General features: G+C 37.2%; 1 protein-coding gene across 1 annotated transcript in view; it reads left to right on the forward strand.

The window, feature by feature from the left end:
- Window positions 1–14,477, forward strand: part of LOC103540040 (sterile alpha motif domain-containing protein 1) — a 45,081-nt gene extending 30,604 nt beyond the window's left edge. The window contains exon 4 of the mRNA XM_070579462.1: window positions 10,479–14,477. Coding sequence (XP_070435563.1) covers window positions 10,479–10,549 — 71 coding nt within the window. The 3' untranslated portion in view covers window positions 10,550–14,477. The remainder of the gene's footprint in view (window positions 1–10,478) is intronic.
- The last annotated feature ends 495 nt before the right edge of the window (window positions 14,478–14,972 follow it).

Below are 14,972 nucleotides of genomic sequence, written 5' to 3' on the forward strand. Positions count from 1 at the left end.
TTATATAAAGGGAATTTAGGCTTCTTACAACAGGATGTTTTCAGGTGAATCCACAATCACACCAAGAGAGGCAACCGCTCTCTGTTTCTATTCACAGTTACTATAGATACTGTAGAGAGACACTGACAAATATTGTCTCAGTGAGCTCTCATTTTATTTAACTTTTAATTTTATCAGAGTAATACATATATGCACACTTCTAAAAAGTAAAATAGCACTTATGGCTTTTAATAAAAAGAGCTTGCCCCTGCTCTATTGCCCCACCTCAAAAGCAGGACTTTCAACACTTGATTTGTTTATAAAATATATCCCCAAACTTCTCTACTACCTGCTCACTCTATTGACTTTTCAATCTGAGATATTATTGTCGATTGATTTCCCTGCACAAAAATGGGAGATTAAGAGATCTGATGCATTTCTCCTGCCACCCCCGCAAATACATGTTCCTCTTCCCATCTTCCCACTATATTTATGGCATACTTACGATTTAAATCGGTATTTAATATTCATATCACTATAACTGTGCATATCACTCACGGCTGAACCACACCATGTTTTGTAATTTACATTTCTTTTCTAGTATTAATTTTTGTTTTCCCTGGACTTTAAAATAGCCCTGTGCTATTTTGTTTCCTTAGTCTCCTGTGTACCTATTATTCACACACCCTCAATTTTCTTACACGGCTGTTAAACTCTTTGGCAAATCAGACACATTAGGTGAACTATCAGCATTACTTTTTTTCGTAGAGACAGTCTTCCTGTGGCTGTCTGTCCTTCTACGCTCCAGGCCTGCTGCACTGCCGTGGTCCTGGAAATTTCCTCTGTCCTTTATCCTGAGTATTCCCATTCTTTCTCATTGGTAATCTATCCCTTATAATTTGGATTTCATGCTTTCCTTTTATTTACTCTCTCATTTTTGAAGAACCAAGTGGTTCAGTGGCCTATTGAGAATGAGGACGTAAGAGGTAAATGTGTTGAGGTATTGCACGTCAGAAATTATCTTTCGGCTTTGATTGTGGTTTGGCATGGTACAGAATTCAGGGTTGGAAATTGCCGTCCCTCAGAATGTTGAAGGCAGTGCTCCAAATGGAATATGGCCCATGTTGCTGTTGAGAAGTTCAATGGAATCTGATCCTGATTCTAAATCCTTGTCATGAGAGCTGATTTTTCTCTCTGGAAAATGTAACGTCTTGCCTTTATCTCTGGCTTTCTGATGATGAGCCTTGATATGGGTCTTTCTTCATTCACTGTGCTAGACCCTTGATAGGTCCCTTTAATCTGAAAATGTGTCCTTCAGCTCCATTTTTATTCTGCTACTTCTTTGATAATGTTGTCACCTCTGTTTTTTCTCTTCCCTGTTTGTGGAACTCTTATTAACTGGATATGAAGCCTCTAATTTTCTTGTCTTTTCTATCCTATCTTCCATCTCTTTGCTTTTTATTAGAATTTCTGAAAGATTTCCTCAAAATTTGTGTCAGTCCCTCTAGTTTTTGTTTTATTCGTACTGTTACATTCTTTTTAATTTTAAAGAACTCTTTTTTTCTGAATGTTTCGTTTAAATAGCATTCTTGTCTTGTCACATGGGTGCAAAATCTGCTTTTGTCTCTGAAGATATTATGTATAGAGAATTTTCCTGTTGCTTCATGAATGGGTTCTAGAATATGGTGTAATGGTTAGGAGCTTCGCCTCTGCAGCCACTTCAAATGCCAGTACTGCCATTGATCATGACCAATGACCTTGAGCAAGTTACCTGACCTCTGCTTATCCGTTTTCTCAGTAAAATAGAAATAATAAGAGTACCCATTGCATACAGTTGTTGAGAAGTACAAATAAGATTAATATATCCTAAGCACTTAGAACAGTACCTGGAAAATAGTAAGCCTGTATAATATGTTATTATATCCATTTCCTCTGAGTTCCTTTCTTTTTTCTGTTTTGTTTTGTTTTAATCTTTATCTTTTGTGTTAGACACTTTCCTCCAATGCCTGCTGATCCTTGGCAGTGTGTTCCAATTTAAGAATAAGGAACTACAAAGCTGATTGGAAACCTCTGTGTGCCTTTGGATCCCTGAGCTGCCATGTTGGAAATTTAATTCCTTGAAGCGTGTCGTGCTGGAGAGATCACATAATGATAGAGAGAGGTGCTCAAGGAGTACCAGCTATTTGGTTTACCACATGCTACCACATGACACACCCCAAGTGACAGCTACGTCACTGAGTCCAGTCAACCTCCAAAACCATGAAAAGTCATAATAATAATAATAGATGATTGCTGTTGATTTATGCCACTAAGTTATGCAGCAATAGAGAAATAATACATGGGAGGAGAATAGGCTCTGGAATGAGCAAAGACCCCACCCAGTATCAGATCTTAGGACTTGTAAATTTCAATTAATTGTCCAGAAACAGCCTCTCAGTCTCGATTCTTTTCAATTCTGCTAGAAAACATCCTTGTTTGATTCTCTATAGACATTAAAAATGTTTATCTCTCTATTCAATTCAAAATAGGTCATAGAATCACACCTGGGGGGTATAAGAAGAGATGCCCCTCTAAGGCATAGTAATCACTTCTTTTCTAAGTATTAAGATATTGCAGATAATGCATAATAAACCACTTACAACAAACACAGTGTAGTTGTTACCTAGATTAATAGCACTCTCTTTCTCTTTGCATCTCATCAGTTCTCTCACTCATCTGAATTCATATCTGTGCCAGAAATAGGATTTCAAGAAAGAGATTCCTTTGCAAACTCAAAAAAGTACTTCAAATTAAAGGAAAAGAAAGTGAGATGAGTATGCCGGAGAAACCTTCTCAGTAGCTAAAACAATCCTTTGAAAAGAGACGCCCACAAACATTAAGGCTTGACTTTTAGAAGCAGATAATTTAGCATTAAATTATGTGCAATATAATTACTAGAAGTATATTTGTTTAAACTTGGGTGTAGCTATTACACTCTAAAAAAAGTTTTTAGACTTTGAACATCTTGATAGAGACCTTGTGTCTAAAACATATTTATTTCAAGTCAATAGACATTGTTTACATTTCACTGCTCATTTTAATTCCACACTGAGAATGAAATTAGACTACCACTAAAGAAGTCGTTGCTACAAGGATGAATAAAAGCAGAGAGTAGTCAAGGAGATCTCACAGGGGAGAAGGTAACTAAGCATCCAAATTGCAACGCTTAAATTTAAACAGCTGTAAACCATAAAACCAGCTATTCAGAATGTAACTGTCAAATTCACCTACACTTACCGAAAATTTTACTCTGTGTTTATTTGAAATGTTTCAAAACTCTTAGTTTAAGATGAATATCATATTGGGTTAGTAGGGGAAATTTTACCTATTCTAATTTTATTCCATTACAGTGAACTATAGGGAGCTAGTGTAAGTTGCCTGGAAGACATTTACTGAAGCTACTGTCATCACCATGTGTTGGTTGAACCTTAACCCACAGCAGTTAAGTGCTGTGTGTAAGAATATGCAGAGGATAAAAATCTATCCTTTAAGTGATTTATATTTAAAGAGGAAAAGATTTATACCTTCAAAATCTTACACTCTCTCAAAAATAATTTAGCCACTGTTTTAACAGATCACCTCGTTGTGAAGTGGGCCTCGGCCACAGCTTGTGGTCTAGACAGTTGTAAACTGTGAAATAGAGCAGTGATTTCAAACTTGAACATGCAGTAGAATCACCTGGAGGGCTGGATGAGACACAGTTTTCTAGGTCCCACTCCCATGGCTTTTGATTCAGTAAGTCTGGTGTAGAGCCTGAGAATTTACATTTCAAACAAGTTTCCAGGAGATGCTGCTGCTGCTGGTCCAGGGACCACACTTTGAGAACCACTGAAATAGAGCAATCAAAATCATGGTTATGAGGACCTCAAATGCTGTGTGTTTGTGTATTATCAAACACACACACACAAACAGCAACACCAGTGATTTTAGGAGAAACCGCTTGCATTCTCTGATAGCTTACATGTGTTCCTATAAAAGATAAGATAAAGTAAAATAAAATAAAAGTGAACACAAGCTCACCCATGGATAATAAAACCAAAAACTAGATTGGTGGCGTAGAAACATAATAATAATCTCATAATGAAGGCACTGTTGATAAGCATTCTACTTACATTAGCACCATTAGACCGTATAACAGTGTTATGATGAATGCATCTACATCTCCCCTTTATGTATGAGGAAACTGATGCTTAAGAAGGCTGAGAAATAGGATGAACAACCCTGCTGGTTTGCCTAGGACTGAGAGGTGTCCCAGGTTGTGGAACTTTCACTGCTAATACCAGGAGAATCCTGGGCAAACCAGGATGGTTGGTTGCCCTACACAGCTGGTCAACTAGTTACCAAGTCTTTATGAAAGAGCATGGGCAGGCCTACTGCACTGAAAATTTGAGAACATTCTATGGCAGCCAGCATTTCTTTCTTATAGGGGGGTTTTTGGAGTGCTCACTTGGCTACCTGCTGCCTCCTATCCTTAGCCCTAGAAGGTGGTCATTCTGTATGATCTGCTAAACCAACAAGATTTGAACTTACCTCCATATTCATGAGGCTTAAAGGGTAGCATTGACATTTATCTGATATAATTATAATATACTAATTTTATTCTCGAGGAAACTGAAGCCCAGAGAGGGTAAATTACTTGTCCAAGTTGCCATTTAACTTCACTTCTGTAAATCACCTTGAGAGTAAAAGGAGCAGATTGTTTATCGTCTAAACTAGAAATCCTTAATACCTGGACGAGGTTCAAAGGTAAATCATCAACATTATAAGATCATAGGTCTCTTTTGAGAAGAAAGAGATAATATTGCAAATTGGTGGTATTGGATGATAAAAATACATAATCTATAATGTGTGTAGGCTGTCTTGTTTTAGAATAGTTAATTAGGCTATGGAAGACAAGAAAACAAATTGGATGGGTGCAACTCAGAAGATGTATTAAGCATAGATTAAGTAAATAGTAACCTGTGAGACATGTTCAATATGGATAGGGTAAGTAGACCATATGTGTGTTGAATATAGGTAGAAAGGGATGGAAGAACAAAGTGACATTAACTATTTCTCACACGCTAAGTACGTATGAGTCATATGAGGCACCAAATAGTCATGTTTACGCAAAGTATACGATGTAATACGGGAAGCACTCAAAAGAGGAGCTCTTAAACCACTGTGAAAGGGAGGGTTCCTAGAAAGGGTGATATCTGAACTCAATACTAAGGGCTCAGAGGAAGTAATGGTGGAGTGGAGAGGATCATTCAGATAGAGACAGCAAGTAGGTGGTTGAGTATATAGACCCAGGGCAAGGAATCACTCTTAGTTCATTCTGTGGAAATGGTCTGTGTCAAGAAGAAAGCATAGAGTAGGCAAGCACCCAGGGTGGAACTCAAGGGGCTCACAAACTGCTGAGGAAATAAATAAGACGATATGTAAACTTTAACTTGCTTATATTGAAAAGAGCTCAAAGCATGCGTGAAATGTCATCAGTAATTCTAGATCCAGGTTGGGCCTTGGGAATATGGACTTATCAAGTCAAGTCAAAATAAACTAATGTTAAAAAATTTTATTATTATTACATCATAGATACCTTTACTGAGGGATCTAAGGGGTTTTCTTTTAATAAAAATAGGGAAACTGAAAAGGGTAAAATCTTGACTAGTATTTCTCAAATATAAAATATCATCATTGTTGTCATCATAATCATTATTTTCACTATCTTTATTATTTAAATGAATTTGCATTGTGCTAAATAATTGATATACATTGTGTTACTTAATATGCAACACTGAAGATAGGTGTCCTTAAATCCATTTTTAACTGAAAATAAGGCTGTAAGGGTTGAGGTTTATACAACTAACCAGTAGCAAAGCTGGTATAAGAACCCTAGTGTTCCTGACTCCAAAACCTTACTGCGAAATACATCCTGATATTGGGTGTTTTAACAATTAGTCTTTCGTTCACATAACTCATATCAATAAAAAATTCAGCAAAGTTTGACAGTACCAGGTGTTATGCTAAGTGCTTTTATGATTCTATAGCACATTCCTATTCCTCACTAGCCATATGCAAGAGGCAAAAAATAAAGTCTTAGTGCCAGCCCTGCCCATAATGTTCAGTGAGCAAAGGTTTTCCGTGATACTCCAAATTGCCTATTACAGCTTTATTTACCACCAATACCACTGCGAGGATTTATTTAGCATCTTCATGGTCTTTGCACTCTTATCTGTCCATATAAAAGACTAATATGACAAGGTCAAACTTTCAACTTCTCTCCAGAGTAATCTATATATCATTAAGAGGGAACACATTATATCAAAGAAATATATACTTCTGATGGTGGGGATTTTAATCATTGAAAAGTATCCTTAGAAGAGCTTTTGTGTTTTTCTCCCTTTTAGAGCAGGAAAAGGATATAGAGATAGGATGGCAGGATATGTGGTAGAGAGTAGTTTGGAGGAAAGGAAATCCTCTCTTGTCATGGGCCCCTCAGTTTGTTTGTAATGACTCTACCTCTGGATCAAGAGTATTGTGGAAAAATTGCTAATGAGTATGGATTGTTGTAAGTGATAAAATAGAAAGGTATTAATCTTAGTCTTCATCTATATATCTACCTACATATATGTATGTGTGAGTTTTGTAAATTCACTGCTGTAAATATTGTGTGTGTGTTATAAATTTACCACTAAAAACATTAAGCATCAATGGGGACAGTTGTCTGTATCACTAGGTAAGATCTATCTGTTAAGGCAAAGGGCCTAGTGTGACTGGAAATGGAGTGGAGTGGTCTCTCGGCATACCAGAAGGAGAAGACTCCCATGATTTACAAAGGGTTCAAAACTGAGTCACTTTTGATAACACAACCACATTCAACTGAGTGGTTGAAGACTTCAAGTATGCCACCCAAGATTCAGCAGCTTCAAGGGCCAGTTCCACTTAGAATGCCAAGAAGAATGCCTCTGTAGTTTGCTTATCTGCATAGAGTCCAAAGGTCTGCCCTAAATCAAAAGAAACATCTTCCTTCTCAAACTGAAGAGAGCCAACTAAACGTGAGCCAGCCATCCTCATTACATTTTGTTTTCTCTCTTAGTTCCTGGTCAAAAGTAGTGGTAAAATTGAGGAGCACTAAAGACATTTTGTTTTCCCCTAGTCTTGGGATAAAATTATCTGCAGTGGAGGGAGGGTAATGTAAACTTAATAAGGGCTTTAGAATAAAACCCAAAATGTGAAAACTTTTAGCACCCTTGTATCACACCAGCTGGTTATTCTTTGTGAGACTGGCCTGAAATTAAACCAATATTTGAAGATGGAACTTCATAGCAATCTCCAGGATGAGAAAATCTGGGCTCATTCATTCATTTATTCTTTTAACAAATATTTACTGACTGACTTCTAGGAGGTAGAGAATTCCTATGTCTTCTTGTTGAACGTTAAAGCAGAAAATGAGTGGGAGCCTAACTCTGACAATCCACTGCCTGACACTGAGAAACTGGAAAATTGAGTGGAGATGGGGCTTGGTTTTTGTTTCCTCCTGATGTTTCTGGAAGCCACTCTCCCTCCTCCCAACTGAATTCCTTGATGAAGTTATAGAAGGTTCATTGTGCAATGATCATGGAATTCCTAGATCCTTGGACCTCTTGAAGAAGCAATTAGACCATGAGTCACTGTGGTTCCCAAATACTTGTAGTAAAGAGCTTGAGCTGGGATGTTACAAAGTCATTCACTCTCTGAGCTTCAGTTTCCACAGGATGCAAATGGGCATTAAAACAAAACGAAATCTACTTCACAAAGAATTAAAGTGATGACTTCCACAAGGAACCTAATCATCACGTGTGAGATGATCCAAAATCCAAAATCGCCAAGTCAGGAACTGGAACCAAGAACTGTCTGGTTCAATGTGCAAGGGATCTCAAGTGCCATATGAGAGTGTCAGACGAAATGCTTCACCACTTCAAAGGAGGGGATGATTTATTTCTCCCTGGAGCCCCTGACCAATCAGGAACCATTGGACATGCTTTGAGAAATCATGTCACGGCAGTAAAATCAGGTGGCATCTGGGCCCAGCCTGGCCTTCCTCCTAGAGTTACGCTCTAGAGAGCCCCCTTAATGTTTTTGCTGGGCGTAAAGAAAAAAACAAGTTCATGGAGAATTAAAGCCTTACTCTCCTGTTTTGATAAAGATGTCTGGCAAGAATCACCACACAGTTCCACAAACATTAGTCACTGAAGGATCTACACCAAGAACAGAAAAATCTATTGATACAAGTTTCTTGTCAGGAATAACTTGGACTGACCAATTTGTCTCTTCCACCCAATTTGGTTGCTGATTCTCAAAGATGTAAACTTTTAGAAGTATGTTTAGGCTATGGGTGGCTTTAAGTATATTGAAGAGCTCTTCCATTTTCACAAACTTGAGGCTATGATTTGTGTGCATTTCTCTATTTTATCTAATGAGAGAGACAGTGAGCTCTGAAGAGCAAGAACTGTGTTGTGCCGGCACATTTTTGATGCTCAGTAAGTGAAGAAATGAATGCCAGCAACAACCTGTGAGCAGATTTATGTGATTATGTTTGGGGAATTTTTAATGATTAAAAATGTGCTAAGAATTAAATAAAATAAAAAGAAGAAATGAAGCCACTAATTTATTATAATAAATTATTAAACATAATTTGAAGATGAAGCCAACACACCTAGAAAGACAAAGCCAGAAAAACCTGCAGGGAAATGGAGCAGAAGCCTGATCACCCAGAGACTGCCTTATCTCTGGCCTTCGTGTTAAGAAGCAATATGTTAAGAGCAATATGTTTCCTTATTGCTCAAACCAACTTTTCTAATATTTGCAGTTAAAAGCATCATAACTGATTCAATATCAGTGCATTTACTTCCACTGAAGTATGTTTTTTCCAACAACCAGAAATGCATTTTTCTCCTCCTCCAGACAATCCTTCCCCTGTCGGAAGACCTAGGAAGTCAAATGAGTTATCAGAAAGTTCTCTCAATCTCTCTCTTATCTCTCTCTCTCTCTTTCTTTCTCTCTCTTTTTCTCCTCCCTGAGGGTGGAGTCCTTTAAAAGGGAATGGGATGGTTATGGAATAGTTTTCCAGAGGATATTAACTAAGTCTTTAGAAATCCTGTTGAAATATTGCTATGCAGAAACAGCGTGCCTCTTTCTCATCACTGGGAAATTCACTGCCCTCCAGAGCAAGACCTTTTTTTTCCTCTTGGGCAGTGGTAGAGACTTTCTGTCCTCGTCTTCTTCTTTGCTTCTGTTTGTATAAACCATCACTGTCCAAAAGAATTATAACGTGAGCCTCTAATGCCAGCAGGGAAATTTGCTAGTAGCCATATTTTAAAAAATAAGAACAGGTGAAATTAAATTTAATGATGTATTTTATTTACTCCAAACATCTAAAATATCCCTTCAACATGTAGTCAATATAAAGTTATTAATGAGTTATTTTACATTCTTATGTTTATTATATCTAAGCCTTCAAAATTCTGTATGCATTTTACACTTACAGCACTTCTCAATTTGGACTGGCCACATTTCAAGTGTCCAATAGACAGTGCAGCTGTAGTGGAACACAGATCTCCTTTACTTCTGTTACAGCCTAAAACAAATAGATACATAACATTCAATTAGGTAACTGCATTAACTTGTTATTGAATAATTAAACTAGTGTCATCCATCTCTTTATCTGGTCTATTTCAGTCTTATATATGTCACAGTTTCTAATATTGAGGTGCAAGCCAGTCTTCTTGATAGGTATAGGGGAGGCTATTTCTCTTTATGCAAGGATTTCCTTATTATTCTTTACTGATTGTCATTTTTACAGTTATTAGGTGGAAATGTTATAATTTATCCTAGGAATTTCTACTTTTAAACTATATATTGCCCAAAAGTAAACATGCATAAAGTATCTGTTTATTCCTAAGCAGAATAAGTAATGCAGCCAACAAATACTCAGACCAAGAGCAAAACTTTGCTAGTTGGCCTTTTGGTTAAAAAGTACTTTTATCTGATTAGTTGAATTCTAAGTATCTGGAGAAATAGATTAATTGAGAGTACGAGAGACAGTGTACCATGATGGAAAGAGTATGAGTGTCAGAGTAAAACAAACTTGACTCTATTGCCTACTAGCTATGTAACATTGGATATATTTCTTAATTTCTCTGTTCTTCAGTTTTCTCACTTATGGAATAAGAATGACAACATACCATGACTAAGACTGGTTGTTTTACCCCAATATCCATTCTTCCCTTCTTTATTAGAAAAACCCACCAAAAGTTGCCTAGATACCAGGATGTCCAAAATAAAGTCCATATTTCCAGCCTCCCTTGCAGCTAGGTGTGTTTATGTGATTAACTTCTGACCAAAGGGATAAAAATAGAAGTAATATCTGCAACTTCTAGAAACTGTCCTTAAAAGAAGAAGAACGATGCCCTTTTCCCTCCTTTTTTCCCTTCCTGCAGGCTGGAATTCAGACATGATGAGTGGAGTTGGAAAAGTCATCTTGAACAATGAGATACAAGCTATGTATTGAGGATAGCAGAGCAAGAGCTAGAGCCTGAGTCTCTTACAATCATGGAATAACCACAATGCTCTACATCATTTGCCCAGGCTTTTAGAGAAGAAAGAAATTGCATTTCTCTTTTGTTTGAGCTATTGTTTTTATTTATTTTCTGTAACTTGTTGTTGAATCTAATACATGCCAGATCAGTCGGGTTGTTTTGAGGATTAAATGGGATAGCATATGTCAAGTATTTTGTACAGTACCTGGCAAAGGGGAATGCAAGTATTCAATATATATGACTGCTATTATTATTAGGATAAATTGGCTTGTAAAAGAGTCACTCTAAGGGTCAAATAAAAAATACAAGTGAACATGCTTTTTAATCTGCAAATCTAATAATTGCTGTATAAATGCTGGTCATAATTATCATTATCATTATTAAATTGTTACAAGAAATTTGTTAACTGCCAGCAGACTCTACTTGGAGCAATCTGTTTAGGCCAATTAAAAAATAGATACAGACTTCTTTACTTTTGTTAGGTTTATTTAGCTTTAGGCAACTGTGAATGTTTATAAGCTTGTCATTATATTGATGCTTTAAAACTTAGATGAAATACTCATTTGGGTAGTATAAAGAAAATGCTTAGAAGCTGATGAGACTGTGCCATCTTTTATTCGTTTACTTTTACCTTAAAAAAATTCTACATTACAAAAATCAATGTAGTGTTTGTAGTTAAAATAAATTGCAATTATAAAGACTTGAGTAAAGTAAATGAGAAGAGTCCATCCCTTCCTTCTCTTCTCTATCTCATTCTTTAGAATTAACTGTATTAACAATTTAATCAACACTTCTTGTAAGTAAATATCTATTTTTTTGTACAATGATATAGATATACATTTTCTCTTTACAAAAAAGAATGATTTTGCAGGGAGTTCAAAATAGCAGAAAAGAAACTCTTTTTGCAACAGCTTTTGGTCTGGTTTAGATGGGCTTTCCAATTTAAAATATCTCTTGAACATCCTTCCGTGTCAGTACATATCCATCTATCTCATTTTTAAACACCTTCTAGGAAGTTACTCAAGCATTTTTACTAATTAATTGTTGTAAAATTATTTGTAAAACAAAGGAGATTGCCCTTAACATAAAACAAGAGTAGGTAGCAACTTTTTACCATTGTGACGATTAGACAATTCAGCAAAGTGCTTAGCAAAAAGTCCAGCACATAGTGAATGATTAATAAATATAAATATTAGCTATTATGATATTGATAATAATGATAATTAAAGTTGACCACCTCTCTGAGTTCGGTCTCAATAAATTGCTATTATCAGAGAAGTTTTAATCCCCTATATATATGAAACATTACTCAATATATATAATATTCCTCATCTTATGCTTTCATTTTAAAGACCCTTCTTGGGTTCTGTTGTATAGTAGAGGTGGGCGTCATGTTCTGGGAGAACTATGAGACTTAAGTTGGTCCCCTTCAGGATCCGCCCAGCCTGTGACTACCCAGCTCAGTGCCAAAACTGAACAAAAAATACAGCACGTCCATACAGTCTGCTAGTGAGAAGACATTTAGCTTCTAGGGCATTTTGGGAACCTAAATGAACCATTATTGGAAGGAGAGATGCCTGCTGGGTGGGGCTTACTGGGCCTTTGAGACCAATGGGGATCTAAATGGCCCTGATGCCTCCTGAATAGCTTCCAGGCAACTAGTGATGCAGTCTACCCTGAGGAGATGAATCACAGGGTGTATGGTTGGTAGCGAGTCCCTGGGAGGAGCCAACAGGGATGTCTGGGATCCCAGGAAGGGGGCTGGCTGATGCTAACTGGTGGCTGTGGGGCAGAGGAAGGGCTGTGACAAAAGCTGTCACCTAGAAGGGGCAAATGGTAAATCTGCATTGCTAGATGGTGGCCTTCATCTTATAAATCTGATAATTTCACCATTCCCCAAATGTCTTAAGTTTAATTATACTAGAGCCTGAAAAAGACTGGGTAAGGGAAAAAATGAAATAGTTTTCCTTTTATATACAAACATATAATTCTGCCTTCAAATAGGTTAGGTGTCCAGATAAATAATGTTAAAAAGAAATCCAAGAGTACTTCATTTCCTAAACTAGTGTTCAGGAATTTACCTGTATCTGAGGTCAGTAGTAAGAGTGGACAAATCACTGCCTAATCCTCTTCCAGAACATTTCTGATTTCTTGTGAAGCTGGAGACTTGAATGGTCAGAACTGGATCAGAAATAACACTGGACAAAGGACCATCAAATACTTTTTCACTCTGTACAAGAGATCCAAAGCTCTGAAATCCATCCCTCACTGCTCTTGAAAAGCTGTGTGCCTTGAAGAAGGGATGCCTTTCTGTAATGCATCCACCAGGAGGGGGAGTCTTCGATAATTTCCAAAGGCTCTGCTAGTGGAGGTCTTGCCTCAACTGACTTGAGAGACCTAGGTTTGGATTTAAGCGGAAGTGTCTTCCAGCACCATCATTCATGTTTACGTAAAGCCATTCTATAGACAGACTCATAGAATCATGGAATTTAGAACCAGCTAAATACCCTAGAAATTACCAATTTCAACTCATTTTACAGATGAGAGCACTGAGCCATAGAGAAGTAAAGAGCTCTGCCCAAGTTTAGATAGCTAATAATAATTTGTATTCAATGACGTTATAATATAATTTTTCATGAGTTTGTTCATAGATTCATTTTTACTAATGCCTCACTAGAATTTTTTGTACTTATTGACTGAGGTTTAAGCTATAATTTCAAGCAGACAGTTGGAACCAAAGGCAATTCTACCTGCTGTTTAGATCATAAAAAATGTTTGGTCCTCAGTATAGACTTTCACATTCTACTGTTTTACTTCTGTTCTAGGCTTTTAACTGAAAACGTTGTGGTCACTTCCTCTGAGAAGTCTTTCCTTTCCCCTCCAGAATGGGTTGGGTATCTCTCCCATGTGTCTGCCCATCACCTTGGGCTTTCTCTCTGATAACATTTGTGACATTATGTTGAGTTGTCATTTATAATTCTAGTCCCCTGTAACCTGTGAGCTCTATGAAGATGAAGCCTTACTGGGTATTTTTTTACTTCATTATATCCTCAGTACTTAAAATAGTGTCTGGAACTATAAAGGGGGCTAAGTGAGCGCTTGCAGAAGGAAAGAAGAAAAGAAGCAGAAACTGAAGGAGGCACTCATGTGGAAACTGGGATTAAATAATGCAATAAGAAAAATGTGCTAAGAAATAAGAGTTCAAGGTAGAAATAAATGTAAAGAATTAGTTACCTAACTTAGAAACTTTTAAGATAGTAAGTATGACAGAGCATAACATGAGTCAGCAGAGTTTCCTGTCTTTGCCTTTATGTGTCTATTTACATGTAGGCGTGTGCGAGGTATGTGGCAGACACTCTAAGGCAGCCCCCCATGATTCCTGTCCCCTGGGGTGCATACCTTTGTGAAATTCCCTCTCTTTGCATGTGGCCAGGACCCATGACCAACTTCTAACCGATAGAATATGGGAAAGGTAATGAGGTGTCACTCTTGTGATTGTTATGTTTATATATGACTCTGTCTTGCTAGCAGACTACTGTAGAGACTCTCCTTACTGGCTTGGTGAAGCAAGCCATGGGAAAGCCCATGTGGCAGGGAGCTGCAGGTGGCCTCTAGGAACTGGGGGCAGCTGCTACGAACTGAGGGCAAACCCCAGCTGACACCCAACAAGAAGCCAGGGCCACCAGCCCTGTAACTGCAAGGAAATGAATTCTGCCAATAACCTGAATGAACTCGGAAACAGATTCTTCCCTAGTTAAGCCTCCAGATGTGAATACAGTCCAGCTGACACCTTGCTTGCAGCCTGGTGAGACTCTAAGTAGAGGACCAACTAAGCCACGCCCAGACTCCAGACTCACAGAAACTACGGGATAATAAATGTGTATTGTTTTATGCCACTAAGTTTTGGTAATTCATTACACAGCAAAGGAAAACTAATATAAGGTAGTAGGTTATAAAGAAGCTATAAAAATAACTAGCCCCACACTGAAAGGAAGGAAAGAAGGAAGGAAGGGAGGAATATAGCCTCAGTTAAAGTTTCTGGATTTTTTTAGGCTTAATTTGGTGATTTTTTAAATTAGTATAGAAAACACTCAAAGAAATTATCTTATAAAAGTTTTAAAAATTATTTATTATCATTTTTTCTTATTGAGCTGCAATAAGAATTTTAAAAAATAGCAAACATCAAATATTTATCAGACCTGTGAGGGAATGTAAGAAATCTGACAATTCATCACTACTAGGGTTTACACAAATTTATATGGGTGAATTCTATGAACACATAGGACTGGAAAAGATCTTAAGAAGACAGGTGATCCATGTTCTTCTTCAAGCAAGGCTTTTCCTAAACCCTCCTAAACATACAATGACAATAATGATGATGACATGAGTATTATG

This window comes from Equus przewalskii, chromosome 17 (assembly GCF_037783145.1).
Source record: "Equus przewalskii isolate Varuska chromosome 17, EquPr2, whole genome shotgun sequence".
Taxonomy (NCBI): Eukaryota; Metazoa; Chordata; class Mammalia; order Perissodactyla; family Equidae; genus Equus; species Equus przewalskii.